The sequence below is a fragment of the Aythya marila genome, assembly GCF_965140915.1.
Source record: "Aythya marila genome assembly, chromosome: 1".
NCBI lineage: Eukaryota > Metazoa > Chordata > Aves > Anseriformes > Anatidae > Aythya > Aythya marila.
In genome coordinates, this window is record NC_139042.1 from 164,175,826 (window position 1) to 164,196,340 (window position 20,515).

Genomic DNA, 20,515 nt, shown 5'->3' on the forward strand with positions numbered 1-20,515 from the left:
TTCGTTAGTCTTCTTTATAGACAAGGAAATTTGTATGTGCTTTTGAAGTTTACATGTGGTTGTGAAAGTGTTCTGCCAAGCTTCCTAACAAATATTATGCTATATGAATAGCAGAAGCTTTAATCTTTGGAGCCTTTAGATGTATGGAACCCATATGTACGAAGTGTCAGTCAGCACCTCTTTTGTTTCACCTGCTACCCCTTTGGGCTGAGCTGCTCTGTTTGGAGTGTTTGACCAAGTTCTTAGGTGTTAATAGCAAAGAGTTTTCTTGCTCTAGGTATTCTTATTTCAGTGAAAATAACATTTGGCATCTGTTCACATCTTAATCAGTTTATCAGTTTTACCCTAGCTGCTTTCAGTTAGTTATCTGTAGTCGTGGTTCCTCACGTGTGACCTTTCTGTCCTCTCTGTTGGGGAGAAGCTGAAGTGACACCCTGTGCTTATCCTAAAGTTACATTTGTTCAGCGAAGCTCATTATATGGTAACAGAAGCGCGAGCAAGAACTTGTAACCTATTTTTTAATTAGCATTTGTGTTTGCAGTGCTTCACTTCAGCAGACCAGCTTTTAAATTTGTGCTCACGTTTGCCTGTAGTGCTTTCACTTCAGCAGAACTTATCTTTATATTTCATTCCCATCTTGGAGAGCAGAGAGGGAAACATTAGGGGTCTTGCCTCCCTAGGGTAGGATAAAGCTTCTCAGCACCTTGAAGCTGTACAGCTGTAGCAGGCATGCAGGTGACAGACGGATGTGTTGTCCACCAAGAAGTGCAGCAAATATTTTTGCACGAGTAGTTACGATGGGTCGAGGCTGGTATTTTAAGGGTATATAGGTTATGTTTTCTGGTTTTGTAAATTTTGCACATGGAGGTGGAAGTTAGCGTGTGCTTTTGGGCTTGGTATGTTGTTGCCGTTACTGCAGGAGTGCTAGCCATTTGGGTAGCTTCAGGCTGAGAGCCAGGTTAGGGAGCCAGGAGCCTCCTCTGAGAGCTTGTCTTTCAGATATGGATCAACACCAAAATACAGGTGGAAAAACAGTATCTTTGGGTGTGAATTTCTGCAAAACCTACCAAGAACGTGGAATTGATATCAACTCAGAAATAGAAGCAACACACGCACTTCATGAAAAGATAACTTGTTAATCAGGAGTGATTTGGTGGCCTGAAGAGCAATGATTGTGTTCAGTGAATTGTGTGTATTTGCTGGATTCATTGTAAAGTTTTTGGTACTTTAGCCCTTAAAAATAAGGAGAACAGTGAAGGATTTGGGGTTTATTTATTATTATTTTTTTTACTATAGCTTTGGGACACTGTTTAGAATGACACTTCAGATGCAAACAGGCATATTCTTGCCTGATAGGATATCATTGTTACATTCTGCTTGTAATTCATTAGCTAAAAATGGTTTTATTGCACTAAGCATTTACAAGTATTAATTCAGTCATAGCATAAAACAGAAGAAATCCTGCTTAGAAATGTGTTACACTAGAAGTGTTATGGTGAAGGTGTGTCTTGGTGACAGTAAATCAGAATTAGCTGCCCATTCAGTCTGCAGTAGGAACAGGACCTTCTGTGACTGCATGAACCTCAGTTAAATAAAGATGCTGAGTACTTGTTAAACAAAGCTTGTTTTGCTGATGAAATTTGCTATGCAGCCTTTAACCTGATACTCCCCCAGTTAGCTATTCATGAATAAAGCTCTGAGAGTCCCTCGCCAAAATGGTGGGACTTCAGAAATCTGAGTGAAAACCCAACCGGTTTTGGCTGACGGAGCTTAATGCAGGAAGTCAGCAGTGTGAAGATGAACGTGCACGTTGTTGTCTTTGCGTGGCATGCACCTCTCGTTGAGGATGAGAGGTTATGCTTGGTTTCCAAATGGTAATCTCATCAGTGCGCTGGGATTGTTGTTGGGAGAAGGTTAGGATACAGGAGAGTTTTAAGAAAAAATACTGGGTGAAATAAATGATGTGCAGCTAATGCTAAGCAGTGTCAGTACAGACGTGCTCATTTTGCTGGTTTGTGATTAAAATACATGGGAATGACATTGTAGAGGCTTGTTAATAGGTTAGACTTGGGAGTTAGAGTGGATTGTAGTCACAAATGCATGTTGTGATCTTAGCCTCTGGATGTTCCTTAATCAGCTGTATGAATATTGATGTCAATTTTGTCATCAACATACTTAACGTGAACTAGAAAACCTCCTTTAGAAAGGTGACTCCAGCACTGGCATCTGTAAGATACAGTGCTCTGATATTTGCTTCCAGCATGTTGTAGATCTCAACATAAAACGTGTAAGTGTAGAAATTTCCTTTTAATACACTATGATGTATTATGATGTATTACATTATTGATTTTTATATATGTATATAATATATATAATGTAATACATTGTAGAAATGTGGTTTGGGCCAGATGCTTTGAGTAAAACTAAAGCTGCTACTTCTTGAGGGAAAAAAAATACATATTTTTTTCCATATAAATTTTATCAAACATGATTTTTTTTTTTTAATGGAGAAAATCTAATCAGAAACATTGGAGAGGCTTACGGTAATGGATGTTGCCTCCTTTGATTTCTTTAATGAGTGAGCCCTAAAGATCAAGCAGTTGAATACTCTGCTGTGCTTTAGAGGCTGGGTTAAATAAGTTGCTATTCTGAGCTAACATAATGATTTACCTATTAAATAGAACTTGTAATAAGATCAGAAATACTGGTGAGTGTCCTCTTTGTAGCTGTTTAAGGATACTTTTAAAATTTAAATGACTGCACCTACTTAGTCCTCAGGTGTATTATTTTCTTTCTACAGAAAATACAAAGCCTTTTCTAAGTCCTCATAAAGATTCCTTAGCATTCAGTTGGTAGCATGGCCACGAAGAGTGTACCAACTTGACTGTAGTTTAATGTGGAGAAGTACCACCTTGGCTATCTGACATACCACTTAAACCAAGTCCTGGGATTGGGAGCAGTCAAGTTCATGCCTCTGTTGTTTGAATTGTTAGAAGGCATCCGCAAGCCTCCAGCGAAAGGCTGACTGGCAGGCACAGAGTGGGTCTGTAGATGCTGTTTCCCCACTCAGCAGCCCGTGTAGGCCCCGGAGGCCATCGCCACCTCAAGATGATTCATCTGTAGATCAGCAGCAGAACATAGCTTCTGTCCCTGACAACATGTCTGCGCTATTTTAGGGGTATTGGAGCCCACAGAACCCGTGAAGAAATAAAAGCACTTTTTTTCTGAGGCTGTCAGACTCTGGAATGGGCTCCAAGAGGGACACAGGATTCAGTCATTGGTAGAACATAGGACACGGTGCCTTTTCTTTTTGATAAGCCTTTCCTGCTGGAACACCGTAGCTTGAAAAGAAATGTGAATGTGTGACTACACTATCTATAGACAGGAAAAGGTAAATATCTGGGTGTTCTGTGTGTGGGAGCCTCTCTGCAAGACTCTGAAGTGCTAGACCAAAGGCACAATGCAAAAAGATTGTCAGTTAAAGCACAAATGTGGAACACCACCTTAAGGCTGTCATTTGTTCAGTTCCTGCTGCCATTTTTTTCTGTGTCATCTTGTCCCAGTTAGCTAATTGTGATTATCGTCTAGCCCCTTAGAGGAATAGAGAGGGTATTGCAGCTGTAGTCAGTCACCAGTTGCGTTAGGAGGAAGAAAATGAATGACCTCTTGATGTTGAGGTAATGTCTGGGAAAATAATTCTTTCCAACTTTACCTAAGGAACCATATAAGTCTTTCGGCAATTTTCTAGTCTTTATAACTCCTTAACTCCTGATGGGTTAGTGCTATTAGGCTATCAGCTGTCTTTTTTTTTTTTTTTAATACTTTTCTTGATTTTGTTCATTTGTCTTTATATAGAAGAATCTTTACAGTCAACATGTATTTCTAGATGCTGTGTTAAAATTGCTGGCAGAGTCTATTATTCTATACAAACTGAACAATCTGGCCCCTTGTTTTATTTATAAAGGTTCAATGTATCTTTGCCTGCCTACATCAATCTGCAAGGGAGTGTCAGAAAGGCCCCGCATTCGCCGAGCCGTGAGTTATCGCTAACTTTTCAGATGTGTTAATGAATGTGGAACAAACGCAGTTATGTGTTTAAAAAAAGAAAAAGGAAAAAAAAGAAACAAATATGGATCCACCTCCTAAAAAGCAAAACAAAACTCAAAACTCTTTACTGCAGTAGCAGGCGTGATTATAAAGGGATTGCTTAATTTTTTAGTAGTGTAAATAACAGTGAACGGTAAGCTTTATTTCTAGAAAACCTATTGTTGAACTGCTTTGAAGCTGTCTTCAGCCTGTGGATTACTGGGTTTAAATGTTGCATTCTGCTGGCATATTAAGGATGTGGTATTCTTGGAAATTTTTGTTTGCTTAATAATCTGGAACTTGGCCCATCTGAAAATGTTCTATATTAGCATCCTATGCATAGAGCTGATATTTTAAAAATGCAATTACATAATAGTAAGAAAGGCTTGAATATGTATTTTTATTATGTTGTAATTACCTAAGTAATGAATTGGGCTTCTTGAATCGTATCATAGATTCAAAATTCTCAGCATTTCCAATCATGAAGCCATAAAAACAGCAAAATGTATCTGCACTCTTTAAAATACTTGATGAAATGGAAAAGGTTGCTATCTAAACTCATTATACGTCTTTTTTCCTCCAGCAGCCCTTCTTGCTTCAGTAATTCACCAGTAGGTTTTCGATGATTAAAGATTTTAACAAGTTGTTAATTTTTATGTATAATAGATAAATACAGAGAGAGATTAAGGTTTTATCATGCCTGTGTCTCAACAGCAAGAGAGCCATAGCAGCAATCTCTCTTCTGAATCTCAAAAAGTGACAATGACATTATGACTTGAAGGAAAACCCATTCCCTCCCTCACCCCCAAAATACCAGTTGGTCACTTTGATCTGAAGACTTCAGGTCTTGCTCCCAGATGGGGTCATTTAAACTTTCAATTGGCCCTCAGTGTGTGGGCAGGTTGATGCTTCTGCTGATGCGGGAACTACAACCTGCCATGATGAAGATGCAATTAAGATGTTCCCATCCCAACAAACAGCATGTAGAAAAAAATACGGTTTACGAGACGGTTACATACAAGCATCTGTAAAGTAACTTTGCACGTAGGCAAAGTCCATATGTTTGACTGACTTTTTTCAGGTTTGTAAGCATTTAAATTCATTCTTCTGCCAACTCTTTATGCTACTCCCATCAGAAGTAAGAGGGTGCTTTGCTTCAAAGAGCAAAACAATAAAATGAGTATCAGGTGGGATTCAGTGAAGACTCACCGTGTTTCATTTTCTTTGAGGCTGCTTTTATTTGCTAATTGTTGCATACAAATACATCACTATTTCATGCAAAATCTGAATAGAGCATTATATAGCTCATTTAATAAATGCTGTAGTAGCAAAGTGTTTTTAAACTAATATTCTCTTTCTGGTTTCAAGCACTTCTCATGCTGCATTTTTGAAGCGGAAGTATGAGAGGATTTTTAAATAGCATTGTAGAGCATTAAAATATGTATTTGGTTTTGGTTTTATTTGGCAAAGAAGCATACAGTGTTTTAAGTTCTAGTTTCCATAGGCCTTCACTGTGTGGCAGGGTAGTGTTAAAGCTTTGCATGTAACTTGCATAACATACTTGGCTTCTTCAGATTTCTAACCTGAAATACGTTGATTTCTATATTGCAGGTGACACGACCCGCCAGAGAATCAAATTCAGTGATGACAGAGTGTGCAAGAGTCACCTTCTCAACTGCTGCCCTCATGATGTCCTCTCTGGAACTGTACGTAGCTAAATACTGTTTTATTTGGATAGTAACGGAGGAATAGAATTACACTTATTCTTTGTAATATCTCTGTTAACATCGTGTTTTTCAGTAAATACATGTCTAGTGCTCTCTGATAGCATTTGTACCAACTTTTATGTAAAACATCATCACAAAGGCTTTTTTTGTTTTCTGTTCTGTATGCTAATCATTACATAGAAATTCATTATTGTTTGCTATAATGTATAAAGTCTAAAATACATGAAGATACTCATTATGCTGTAGCTGTGTTTTAACACTGGTACCATTGTAACTAACAGAAATACTCCTCTAAAATTCCATATAAACACGTAAATTATAAAGTTAATTTCCTAAAACTTCCTGTTGTACTGAGAAGGTATCCCACACAAATACTTGTATGGTGCTTTTTCTTCAGATATATTTTTGTGAAAGCAGTTGAAAGTTCAAATAATTATATTCCCAGCAGCTGAGATATATTGAACCTAAGAGACACAGTGTACAACATCCTGTTACTGTCCCATTTTTACAAATTCTACAGCAATTTGGAAAATGGCCATTTATGGCATATTAATAAATTCATTTGCTTGACTTGGATTTTTGAGTACTCTATATCAGAAGCTCCTATGCCTGAATATAGCAAACAAAGGGCTTTGGCACATGCCAGTAGCTTTTTCATTACACTGGTGCTTGACTTTGTGGTGCCTGATTAAGGTAGCTTATCCTTTGTGAAAGGAAGGCAAGTTGTATTGCGTTGATTATGGAAAAAGGATGTTCATGTAAGCAGTTATCTTAAAATATGCACAGGAACTTGCTGTATAGCAATATATATTTTTTTCTTTGTGAAAATCCAGTGGGGTTGCTTGGAGTCTTCCCCCCTTTTGTAATGCTTAGCTAAGTTCCTTTTTCTACCATGGCTGTTACTAAATGTTGAAGAATTTTAACCTAATGCTCTGTGATGGTAGAGAAATTAACAGTAGAGAGATGTAGTATGATGATACACAGAGTCTCATGTGCCTCCCATTCTTAATGTAGTACTTGAGTAGCTTTTCTCATTCACATTGGCACGTTTTCTTGTCCTGTGACAGAGGGGAAAGTAAGTACTAGAAAAGCATGTCTTAAGGATTATTTGAGGCATTATTGGTTTTCTGTGCCTAATCCTTCCAAGTGACTGACTTGATCGAAGCCTTTAATGAAATACAGACTAAAGTCCATTTGCAAAATGAAAAACTGAAATATGTAGTCTTGGTAACTGATTTACTTGTTATCTCTCCTTTAATGCTCTTCACAAGTAGATGTGATTTTTACATTACCACAACACTTCTGGTTATTCAAAAGGCTTCAAACATTCATGCCCACACTATGTTTTACTAATTTAGGCTCTTCTTGTACTGACAGACCTATAGGTACAGCCCATCCTTCCCACCTCTGAAGAATCCCTAGAAAAGCAGGCACAACTATATTTGTTAAATAGCACATAAAGAAGCAAACTAAATACTAGAACTGAACTAGAGAACTTAGTATTTGTCTTAATAAAAAAGGCAGTGGGATAGAAAAGGCCTTCTTGTTGAGCTCCTTTATAAGTCTGCTAGCTTTCTAAGTTATTTTTTCCCCATTCTTAAAGACTTTTTTTTTTCTTTATAGCAGAGATCTCTTTTATACCAAAATTCAGGCTTCTTGAAGTGCATGAGATATTTGGTATTCAGTGAAGATAATTCATACTAAAGATAGTGCATTGTAAGTGACAACAATTTGATGACGATGCTTTGTGTATCATTGCATGTGTGGTTTTATTGTTCAACTTATATCTGTGTTACTGCCCAAACAAAATGGGGAAAGGGAGAGAAGGTGTCTTCCCCATCTATTATGTTGTCTGGTGTTTTGGTCTTCTTGCAATGATCAGAAGAGCTTACTGCTGGGGGAAGATAGGGGACATAAATGTGTGCTATAAAAACGTATGAAGTCATAGTTCAGAATTCGCAAGACGTTACTGTTAAAAGGTTAATTAAACAGCTTTTTATTTTGGTGTAATCTGTATAAGCAAAGATTCCCAGAATGGCTGTCATTAGCAAGTAAGAGATGTTTATAATTACGAAAGCTCTATGTATCATGCAAAAACACCTCTTACGGTGCAAACCCATTCCTGTAGGTTGGGCCTGTCTACTGAGTCTGTTAGTTCTTGCTGAAAGGTCTTTTCCATCTTCTACTGGATTCTTCTGCTGCTGCTCTTGGAGTATTAAACTAAACAATTTATGCAGTGAATTTCCATAACTTACTTTCTTCCTCATGATGCAGTTAGTCATCAGACGACAAAACGTGTTCCATGATGTAATTCTGGTTCCAGAAAAAGTGACTGACTTAATGCTTTAAGTGGGAGTAGTGGAAAGGGACTTTTAAAAGACAGGTTTTACATGACCCATCCAATGTTCTGCTGTTCACCTAGTCATGAGTCTGAGGAAATGCACCTTCTGTCTTAATCACACAGCTCTTAAAAAGGCAAAAAACATGTAGTTTGTCTGAACAGTTTATTGTTGATCTGGAAAATAAATGTGGGGTTTTCTCTTAAGTTTTGATAGGAAGATTTTGATGCATCTTAGTGTTCAAGTGTAGGTGATGAGTATGGAGCAGCTTTTAGTTCAAAGCCAGAATCTTACGCTTCTCAAAAAAGAAAAAAGTTCTGTTGAGCCGTTTTATAAAGTTAAATCTCTTTGCTGACTGCATTATCAGTATAATGGGCACAAATTGCCATTTTTTTAAACTGTCGTAAGATTATCTGCCTTCCTGTGAATTGCATATTACTGTTCCCATTTGCAAAATGCAGATTTCTGTACTACTCCAATCCACCCACTCTTTGAACAGCACTCGGGGAAGACATTCACAGATACATGAGAAAAATGAAATAACTGTAATGAGTAAACTCTGTTACTTCAGTGTGTTCTTTTCCTTAATGGCCAAATACCCAAAACTCCACCAAGGAAAAGAGTGTTGATTTCCCTTGATGATAAAATCGTGTTCCCCAGACTGCAGTATGTATCAACAACAGTAGTGCACGCACACTTTTCTTAGGAGATTGGAAACTTACTCTGTGTTGTCTGTATTTTTGCATGCATCGTCTCTTCTTTCTTTAGATCAAGTGTTATCTCTTTATTTTTAAGAATACTGCATGAAATCTTCTGTTATTTCTGGATTTCTTAAGAACATTTGTGATAGTTTATTTTCCTCAAGCTTCTTTGATCACATTTAACTCTTGGTTAACATCAGAAACATTTCTGGAAAATTACTAAAGGTTTGAATTTTGACTTTTTTTACTAGGAGATTCCCAATGTCTACATTGGCAATAATGCACAGATTCTTGCTTCTTACAACTTTCTTTTGCACTTCTCTGTCTTGCTTCCTTGGAGTAGCTTGTTATGGTAAATTTGTCATTAATAGAAGCCTAAATATTTGACTTAAGCTGTAAAGCCATAAGAGCTAACTGCATTTTGAAATTTGATTCCAGGTGCTTTGCCACCAGAACGTCTCTTCTGTATGAGTTACCTTTTTCTTCCACCTTTATAAAGGGTAGTCTTGTCTAGTTGCCTGCTGATGAGTTTAAGTGCCTACATACTTAAGTCAGAAGGTTTTGTTTACATTGGTATTTCAAAGTATTTAATTTTTTTTAGGGACATGTTTTTGTACTACTAGCTTTCTGGTTTTGTAGACTTGAAAACTCTTAAGTCAAATTGTCAGAGGTATATCAATGCCCACAGGGGATGATTTTTGTTACTCCTTACGGAGAGATGGAGAAGATATTTGTTTTTCCTTTTGTCATCTGTTTCTAAGGACAGTGGAAGTGATGGACAATGGAAGATATAGATAGAACAGTGAGTCCTAACAACAAAAATGTAAACGAAGAATACACTTGTGGAGGTTGTTGTAAGTTAAAATCATAGTTCTGAACGTATTGTGCTCTGTGACTACCTGTATTTGGAGTTTGTGCGAGGCACATACTAAACTAGTAAGATCACAGAAATTGCTTTGTATTCAAGGTTGTAAAGCAGTGTCTCTTCAGAACTTGCCTTTGACAGTACGTCTCACTAAAGCTTTTGTTTTTAACTGAGTTTTTAATGTTTTGGTGTTCTGCTCTGTGAAGTTGATCACTGTCACTGGTTCACACGTGTAATTCAGTGGTTTAAGGGTTTGCTCATTAATTTCAGTTGGAGAATTTTATGAAGATAGATTTATAAGTCTTTAAGTTTTAGCTACTCTTAGTCTTTTAGGACACAGTAAATCATTGCCACTTAATTTCATTTTTTTCCTCTTAAAGGTTTAATGCTTCATTTTTTTAACCTTAATAAATGATGACACTCAGGTTTGCGTTTTTTTTTCAAACTGTTTTATGACTTTCATCATCAATACAAAATTTTTTTTTATATCTATATGTGTGTGTGCATTATGAGGTTAGGACTGAAGCTACATCTGCAGGAATCAGATGACTCCCTTTTAATGATGTGAACCTCTTAAGCAACGTTCTTTGGATAGAATCACTGTGCTGTCTCTGCAAGTTTTACAGAATGGATAAGAACGTGTTTTCTCTGTATGTTTTAAAGGACTAGCTAGCTGGGTACTAGTGAAAAGGATAGTGTGGTAAGATTTAAGGCAAATGCCTTCAGTAAAGTTAAAAGTAGTAATGTCCTAAGTATTTACAGTAACCTGCTAGCTACCTTTGAAGAGCCCAAACTGATCAATGCTTTTGCAGTAATCTATCTTTCTTATTAGCTTGATTGTATTTCCCTGTTGAAAAGAAAATGTAACAAATATTTTGTATGGTCTTGCAAAGTGTGGTTGAGAAACTTTTTTCCACAGGGAGGATGAGCTTTATCTCTTTTTTTGTATTTCTCTGCATTTGAGGAACATTGCTTTTTGCATTTTGTGTATACAGACCTCATTATGTTATCAGCACAGTCTTGCACTTAAGTGTATCATTTAGTGCTCATGAATTTATTTCACTCAGCTCTTCAGGACTTGTGCTGACTAAAACGGTATTAACTGAGACCTTGGTTTAGCAACTTACCTTAATACATGATTAAAATTAAGCTTATTAGGGGTGGAATTCGGCTCCAGATAAAGACATCTAAATTTAGGTTTCATTAGAGGAGCTAGTTGTCTAAGCTTGCATTGGAATCAGAGGGGATCTAGGCAGTGGAGCTTGGAGGAGAGGTTCAGTTCATCTCCACTGGGTGTTTCTCTCAAGGTAGGCTAAATCCATCAAGGCTCACTGACTGTACTGTCTAGATCCCTTTTTACTGTGGAAGAGCAGTTTGGATAGTTCACACACCTGCAGATGGGTGCATTTAAGTATTTGCATTTAGGTGTCGTAGTCTGGAATTGATTTCTTTGCTAGTAGTTCCACTGGCTCAGTGGAACTGCTTCCATGCGGAATTTAGCTGTGCGGATGTGATTATATCCTGCAGTGTTGCAGAAAGTAGGCATTCTGCTGGAGGGTATCAGTGTTTCAGTTTAGGTCTGATGTGATCGTGTAAATTGCTTTAGGCTTTGCAAATCAAATTAAATTAGCCTTGAGTAAGCCACCTCAATTCATAGTCTTCAGCCCAGTGGTGATGAATTTTGAAGTGCTTTGTTGTGACAGCAAGTGGTCACATCAGTCCCTTCAGACATACTCTTAATTTCTTTGACTAGTGCCACTAAAGTGAATTGAATGCACGTTCTATTTTAATGGGCTTAATATGTCTGGATGAAAGTTTTTTTTTTGTTTTTTTTTGTTTTTTTTAACTCTTCTATATGGTTATCTCGATTCAATGTTAATATAAAATCAGGCTATAAAACAATGCTATGGAAACACTAAAATATCTCCTTTACAAGCGAGGAATACTGCTGCTAGCTTTGTCTTTCAGTGAAGATCTATTCTAAGTCATTGAAGTCTTCAGAAAGAAAAGTAGGATTAAAGGTAGGGAGGTCTTTAAAGTATTATAATTCTGAAGATACCTGGAATATTCAGTGTTTGCTAAGGACTTTAATACCCATTAATTTACTATTTATCTGCCTCTTTTCAGCTCAGTATTTATTTCCTAGCAGTGAAGTCCTTCAAAAATTAATGCAGTTAATGAAGTGTGAGGACTTCAGTCATGCATTGTCTCCAAACTTCCTCTTCTGAGTCTGTGGTGCTTTCAAGAAGGGATAGGCTTTGTGGCAGGTCTGTAAATCTGTCAAAAACAAAACTGTTTCTGCAGATGAGAAGTGAATTCCATGATGAGGAAGATCTCAGCAAAGAATATCTGCATCTTTTTGACTGTAGCAAGGATGTTCTTGTTCTGCCTTGACGAGGGTGTTCTTGATAGCTGCCCTGACAATTTGATAAAGGGAGAGATCTGGTTCCTCCAGACAACTTAATTTTTCCAATCATGTCATAATTTCATAAACAAAAAAACTCTCTTGCTGCTTTGGTATGGATATCTTTTTAGCTGGGAAGAATTCTCTACAGAAGCTCTGTCCAGACTGTCATCTGTCAAAGCCTATCAAAGGTGCATGCTGGTTTTAGAAGCATTGATAGTATGTGCCACTATGTCACACTTGGCATCAACATCTGCGTTTTAAGTAGCTTTGGCTTTTCTGTGCTCTTCTTGTAGCCCATGTTGCGTGCATTCAGTAATCTAATCTTGGATGTCAAAGGAACATGCAGTATTTGTAAAAGCACCAAAATGAGATTTTTCCTGTAGGTTGCTCAAGACCTGAAAAAGAAAACCTTAGTTTCATGTTTCCAGAAACAGCATCATATCTGATAGTTTAGTCTGATTCAGTTACTAATGTCTGCAACTTTGAGTGCATGGGTTGTTTTTTTCTGTTGAGCTCTTTTTTGAGTTTCTGTGCTGCCTATGTCCTGGACCACCTCTTCCTTGTCTGTTCGTGGTGAACTTGGGTGATGATCTTTTTTCTGCACCTGATTTGATTGATGCAGAGCTAAGCATCAGCAGTAAGCCAGCTTTTTTTCTGTATTAACACCAAAGGCGTTCTCTCTGTCTTTCACAGATGGAACAACAGAAATGATTTCTGAATCATTTCAATATGAGATTTGTTGGGATGAAAGATGAGTTGTCTAAATCTCAGCTCTGGGAAATCAAATATCTTTAATTGTTCATTTAACAGTGGTTAAAAGAAGAAGAAATTGTTACAGCAAATGACTATCATGTTAAGTAGCAGGCAGTTGTTTCTTAAGCAAAGCTCTGCAAAAGCAGACTGCTAATGATACCCCTATGTAGTTGTCTAGACTATTTTCTAGACTAAACTTAAGCAATAGCTTTTGCCTGTAATAAATCCCCACATACCTGGAGAATATGTTTCTGTTTTTTTCTTCAGTAAAAACGCATAGCTGCAAAAAGCCCTAAGGTATATATGGCTTCATGTATTCAATAAACTTTAATTTTGTCTAGTCTGGGGGCTTTGTTGTTCGCCCCTTGCTTTGTTTGCTTTGCTCATTGGGACTCCTGTAAATCACTTTAAGTAGCGTAAGTCTGTCTGAAAATCATTGTGTGAGCAATGAAAGACAAAGTTTATGTGCATTCTTTTTAAGCCTTCCACAGTAGCTCAGTGTCTGAACATTAGGCTGTCTTAAAGCCACCTTCTGTTTCAAATACCACTGATCTTAACTGGCTGGCTACCAGTGCATGCTCTTTGCCTTTGAGGAAGGGCATGGCTTGGCACCAGATTGCAACATGGACATGTGGAAAAAGAAAATGTCTTCCTGTATTTTCTGGCCATTTCCATCAGCTGTCCATCTACTATGCAGATAACCATATTAGCCAAACTACATTATGAGTTTCTCTGTGGTTATCAAGGTCCTTGGCAATCCTGATCCAAAGTAGACTTTTGACAGTAATAAATCATCCCCAAGATGAATCCTCTTTGCCAAATATTCCTTACCGTATATCAGCAGAAGTGCTTTTTAGCCTGATCATTGTAATGTACAAGCTGGGTTAAGTTTTTAAACTTTTTTTATCTCTCAAAACTTCGTTTTGCTAATAGAGTATTTAAGACAAACAGTAGTAATACTTCTGTTACGTTACTTTCAAAGGGTTAGTCAAGACTAGTACTGAGTGCGCAAAGGAATGATTCCAACAATGACATGATTTTTTTAGCAGCAAAGCTAATGAAAAGGAGGCTGTTTCTCTTGTACGTACTTGTTGCTCGCTGTCTGTTAGCCATGTGAGTATTTGTATGACTGTGCTCCAAGCTGGAGCAGAGAGGTAGAAGGGATCCAATGCTTCCTTTCTTCTAACCTGGGCCATTATCTAACAATAACAAATCCTACATCACCTCTCCTCCACCCCCAGAAAATTGCAGCTAATATTACTGAATTATTCAAGAGTTTGTGAAGTGTAATCTTGGTACTGTTAAGAGATCCAAGCTGCTCAAGTCCACTATTACACTTCCCCCTACGTAATGTCAGCATGTCTGTATAGCTGCATAACAAATTGGATAGAGATACACTGCTGAAAAATTCTCTATTCTTGGCTTGCTAAGCTACATTTTGCCCAGTCAGTACCCTGAACCTGTGCAGTTTTTCAGGCACATGTGTTAGCACAGGGAGGCACAGCACAGTGATAAAGGAAGAGTAGAATTTTTTTTCAGCAGAAATGCTGGCTCAAAGTAACTTCCATTCTCTTGAGCTATGGATTTACAAGTTGGACTAAAGAGAAATCAGGAAATAGACTGATTTGAAGAGGTCAAATCCATTCCAAATCATAAAGTCAGCACAAAGTATGTCATGGTAGTGTCACGTGAATTCTCGTTTTTTAGGGTGTAATGGAAGAAATTATATATCACATACTTACTCTGTATGTAGCTTTCATATTGAAATAGCATTTTTTGGATGGTGTGATGAATTGACATAGACAAGCTTTTCCCAATTTTAGGAGTATTCTTGGGTGTCTTAATTTTTAGATAGTTATAAAATGTTCTTTCATACTGCTTTAATGGTAGTGAAATACTTTTCTGAAAGAATGCAGTAATGTTAGCATCTAATGACTTGGAAATTAGACATGATGTATCGCTCAGCTTCTAGGTCTTCCAGGTTTTGCATCACTTAACAAATTTGCTGAGGTTCTGTGTAGCTACAAAGGAAAGAGCTAATCTTTTTCTTTCCTGTTGAAGTTAGATATTCAAATAGCAGGTGACTTCCAACAGTTTCCAAGGTAACACTCATCTTTTTATAGAAAAACACAAATTATCAATTATGTTAGTTTTGGTTCTAAAACTGCTACTGAACTACAATAGGAGAGCTTTTTCTACTAGAGTTCAACTTCTATTGTTTTTTTAATGCTAAGAAAGGACCAGTTTTTCTTAAGTGAGCAGTGCACAGAACTAACTGAAACTATTGTTTTTAAGTGAAGCAAATAATAATCACTTTCAGTGATTATACCCTCTCTACAAAGTCACACATTGATTTATCTTTTTTTTTCCTAATGTTGTTTCCATTATGTATTGATTTTTGTCATATGCTTATTACTTTGTCTTGATCACCAAACAAACTTGCAGGAAACAATTTTGATTTCATCAAAATTCCTTTTTCTATGCAAGTTGCAAAATTCAATTTGGAAAAAAAAGTATTTGTTATACCTAGTAAGATTCTGGGTGCTCTTCTCAGCTGTATTCTATGTGAGATTAAAAGCTAATGATGTAATCTACTTACTTTAGTTTGTTCTTCCCTTTCCTTTGGATAGATTTGATTTTTGGCTACCTTTATATGCTTTGAGAAGATTTTTAAACAGCACTTACAGTGATGATGTGGTTGCAACTATTTCAGACGACTGTTACAGCAAGAACATGGAGTGTGCAGATAGATCAGGCCAAGCATTTGACCATTTAATTGCCAATTATTTTCAAGGACCTTGGTTCTCCTAAGCTGCTTTATTTCAATACAGGATGTTCCACTTCAGTCCCTTATATTTTACTGAAAGTTTAAAACAAAAAAAAAACAAAACTCTTTTGCAGGACAGTAATGATACTCTGTAATGCAAATAGCCATCATGATAGGATAAACTTTCCATTCTGTCTAGATATTTTTTATCATTCATAAATGTTTATTAAAGATCTGGGATTGTCTTGCAGCTTTTTAAAACTGTCCTTTTATTCCCATATAGGAGATGATTTTCTTCAGAATATTTGACTATTAAAGGAAATCGTGCTTACTTTGTTCCTTGTAACTCTTTTGAAAAATTATATTACTTTCCCTCTGTCTCTTTTCAGAGAATGGACCTTGGAGAATGTCTGAAGGTGCATGACCTGGCATTAAGGGCAGACTATGAAATAGCATCCAAAGATCAAGATTTCTTCTTTGAGCTTGATGTATGTATCTTGTCCTGGTGGAGAGAAAGCATAATTTGTGTGCCTAGAGCAATAAACTGAGCAACAAAAGTTAAGCTTTGGTCCACAAAGAAGGAGAACTTATGTGAAGTAGCTTTGTAAGTGGGGGCAGAGAAATCCCTCTACAGTTACGGGAATGTTTACATGCCTCTTCATGATTATATGAGAGTATTATGTTTGTATTGGTAGTCATTCCTAGGTAGAACTGTTAATGCCCTTTCACAAAAATAATTATCATAAACCTGTACGCTGTCTTCGTGGTAACAATTATCAAGCAAATGTCATGTATGCTTTGAAGAGAGTCTTAAATTCTCTATCTGTTAATAAAGTGTCATTTTCTCTTGGGAATAACAAATTAGATGCTATGTTTCAGTACACCATAGCTTGAGTAATACAGTTCCAAACTCCCAGCTAGGAAGTCTGTCTTCAGTATGGATAAAACATTGAGGGTGGTTGTTCGGGCATGGTGTTAATATGATTAATAGCTAAAAAACCTAGTGGAAAATATGTTACAGTTCTGCATGTATTGGCAGGATGAGGTGAACCTAACTATCCTTTGAAGAATTTTAATACATGTTATAAATGTCTGCTGCTTTTTCAGGAATAAGACTTAAGACAGATACATTTCCAAGTTTCTACAAATACTTAATGAATTTTGGCAGTATGCAGACTGGTTTTTAAAACGTTAGCATATGTTAATATATGTGATTATATACCGTAAGCAGCTAGTTTTTTGTTTTACAAAGATTTCACTAAGAAAAACTTTGAAAAGTTAGTCTTAAACCAGGAAATTATTAAGGATAATAAAAGTCATGTTCTTTACCATGTTGATTGGTGTTCTTGTTGATGTTTCAGGCAATGGACCACCTGCAATCATTTATTGCAGACTGTGATAGGAGAACAGAAGTGGCTAAGAAAAGATTAGCAGAAACCCAAGAAGAGATCAGTGCTGAAGTTGCAGCTAAAGTAAGCATGTAAAACTACCTGCTGAAGAGTTTTTTGGTGGTTTGTTTTTCTAAGGAACCAAATTTAGACTTTGGCAGACTATCCAATCTGAAAATTCATGCTGATGAAGGGTAAAAATAAGTTCTATAATAAACACGTAAAAAGCAAAAAAAGTTGCCTCAAACCTGTTTCTAAGGGAGAACCTGTTTCTCAGGGAGAGGAGAAGGCAGAGAAGAGACCTCTTTGATATTCTTGAGTTCAGAGAGCTTCAATCTCTGTGATAGGATTCCACATAAATGTTAGTAATCCTTGTACTTTTTGATTAAAATAAAAATCATTTTTTCTTCAAATCCATGCACAAGCCAGGAGGAACAGTTGTGTGAATACTAATTTTGCAAGACAGCAGCGTGAATTACTTGAAATCTCTGAACAAAATCATGCTCTGGAGTTGCTACATAGTCTTGGTAACCCAGCCTTTCTCTGTGTGTTTTGACATGAGGCAATTCTGTTTCCCTTTTAAACGGGGAGGTTATCTCTGCGTGCTTCCTTTAATTTCACCCTACAGATTTTGCATGTAATAATAGCTCAGTATTAGTTCAGATTCTTTTCCATAATTAACTTAAAAGCATTTCCCGCATTGAGCCTTTTTTTCTCTTTCAAGGCTGAACGAGTTCATGAATTGAATGAAGAAATTGGGAAACTACTGGCCAAAGTGGAACAGCTGGGAGCTGATGGAAATGTGGAAGAATCTCAAAAAGTAATGGATGAGGTGGAGAAGGCACGGGTAAAGAAGAGAGAAGCTGAAGTAAGTTGATTGTGTAAGGTTTGGGGGATAAAGAGGGCAGTATCCCAAATTAAATTGGCCAGTAACTGTGTAGTGCAAGATGCCTTAGCTACCGGGACTTCCTTAGCTAACTGCTTTATATAAACCAAGGAATTTGCTTTGTGGCATCCTGTTTGGGAGAAGTTTCCACCTTCAAATACACTCCTTTACTATTAAATTATACTAACTTCCACTGATGATGTGTTTACCTTAGTTTAGCTGTACTGGCTGGTAACATCTGTGGACATGACAGTCATGTCTGTCTGTGTCGGACTTGCTCATTTTGTTGGGTCTTGTGACGCTTGCCGTGGTAACCCCACTGCACGTTGAAGTGTGTTGGTGTGTGGCTCATATTGGAAAGCTTCAGTAAGGGGAGCCGTTTCAGACCCTGCTAAGTTTGTTTTCATTGAAAGATAGTCAATGGCTTGTGTATCAGGCAAGTCAATTTAGTCTTTGTTGTAATGTTCAGGTGGCAAATCTCGTCAAGAGCTTTTTCCATATCATATTTCACCAATATACTTAAATTCATAGAAACAAACATCTGCAGTTGCTTTAATGGTACCAGAGGGGTTGCTGGCGGTCTTGCTTGTCTGTCATCTGAGTGTTTGTAGGTAAATTTTGCTTAGGTAACTTGATGTTTAATTAGCATCTAAAATGTGGGTAGATTTCTCTTGTTTTAAACTGCGTTCACAATGAAAACGTCTAATATTTTTATAAAATATGTTAACATATAGTAATTTTTGTGTTAACATGTATTCAGTGTGTTTTCTATGAAAGTTACTCATTGTTCTAAGCAGTATAATCTGAAATAAAGATGATCACTCCACTTTGTTTAATATGCAAAACCATTTGGTAATATCCTGTTTTTACTACATCCAATCTTCAAAATGAGGAACCTGTACTTCATCTTTATGAGATGGTTGATTTATGAATGGGGTGAATTAAATAAAGGATGTGCTGATTTGCTTTGAATTCTGTCATCAAAAGTAATATACTCGTGGTAAAAATTTGTTTTTGTATTTTTGCACATTGAGAAGTAAGACTAACAAATTTGCTTTTCCTAGGAGGTATACAGAAATTCTATGCCTGCCTCTAGCTTTCAGCAGCAGAAGCTACGGGTTTGTGAAGTGTGTTCGGCCTACCTTGGTCTTCATGACAATGACCGACGTCTTGCTGACCACTTTGGAGGAAAGCTGCATTTAGGATTTATTGAAATAAGAGAGAAGCTTGAGGAACTCAGGGTAAATCATTCTTCTATTTCGTGTGTGTGCGTGTGCTCCTACTTAATAAGGCAGTCTTAATGGAATCTCTGGCTGTGTGATTTTTTTCATGTTACCTTTTGAGATAATTCGTTCGTCTATAAACACCGAACATGTTAATCTAATACCAATTGCCTAGATAATGTGATAAGATGGCCTCACTTGGACTAGTTGTATTAAAACACCTGTTCATAGTAATGCATCTTGGGAACAAAGAGTGCAATTCCACTTGTCAAATGGAGAACTGCATTCTGAATTAGTGTTGCTGGAAGTGTCTGTGTCTTGGAAGACTTGGGAGATAGACAAATGAACTTTACCTTAAGCCAGTTTATTGGATGAAAGTAATAATGAGACTCTTGAAAATACAAGAACATGTGACCCTAAGGGAGTGATATTTTACTTAATTAGGGATAAAATGTTAATAGGGCTGTTGTTGATATGCTGTGCTCAGTTTGGGTACCATTAAAGAGCACGTGCATAAAGAGGACAGTAATTCATAGCAAAGGATTCCAAAAAGATCTACAGAAATGTTTGGAGCTTCAACAGCCTGCTGTATGGTGAAAGACTACAGAAACTCGTTTATTTTATCCAGACAAATCATTTCATAGGCACCAACAATGGTTCTTTGAGTGGTTATCACGGCTTTTAAGCTTGACTAACAATAGGTGAAATGAGTTCCAACAACTCAAGGCTGTAGCTATCCACAGTCAAAATCGTAAAAGGTGTATATCTTGAAGTGAGGCTAACTGTTAAAATAATTGTTACAGGGAGGTTGCATGTTCTCCATAGCTTGAAGTTTTGAATCCAGTTGGAATATTTTCTTAAAAAACGCTACCTCAATCAGAAATCATATGCTTGAAGAAAAACTTACTGGAATTATATTCCAGACTTTTGGTATTCAAGAGGATGGACTTGGAAGCTTATGCCATTTATGATTTTAATATGCAAATTATGGACTTTAAGGCGCAATTAAGCATGTTACTATAGCAGTCACTAAAGAGAATCATCAAATGAATTGAAGCCCTAAAGCAAGGAGTGTTGCTGCTGAATTTGAGTGAATTGGCTTGATACTCATAATATTCCAGCTGTCTTGCATGGATACTGTGACTTACCCTTTGGAAAGCTCAACTCTTTCTGTTAACTATATTGGCAATTTAGGCTCCTAAATACAGTTGTTGTAATTCGAGCCTTAGATACCTAGAGGAGATCATGTGCATTTCCTCTCATCCCTACATGAAATTATGCAGATTCACTTGAAGAAGAAACCTTGCTTGTAGTTAAACTACTGATACTGTGCAAGGAAGTAGAGAGATAATTTGAAATAAAGGGGCTAATTA

The 20,515-nt window shown here is 36.9% G+C and overlaps 1 protein-coding gene across 3 annotated transcripts in view; it reads left to right on the forward strand.

Annotated features, from left to right (window-relative positions):
• Positions 1-20,515, forward strand: part of LOC309881888 (putative RNA-binding protein Luc7-like 2) — a 33,489-nt gene that overhangs the window by 3,985 nt on the left and 8,989 nt on the right. For 2 of the 3 annotated variants that reach the window (XM_082768412.1, XM_082768413.1), the window contains exons 2-6: positions 5,698-5,792; positions 16,035-16,133; positions 17,007-17,117; positions 17,758-17,901; positions 18,984-19,160. In XM_082768412.1, the coding sequence (XP_082624538.1) occupies positions 5,698-5,792; positions 16,035-16,133; positions 17,007-17,117; positions 17,758-17,901; positions 18,984-19,160 (626 nt within the window). Of the gene's footprint in view, positions 1-3,964; positions 4,036-5,697; positions 5,793-16,034; positions 16,134-17,006; positions 17,118-17,757; positions 17,902-18,983; positions 19,161-20,515 lie in introns of all 3 variants that reach the window. The other variant, XM_082768414.1, reaches the window with a different exon arrangement.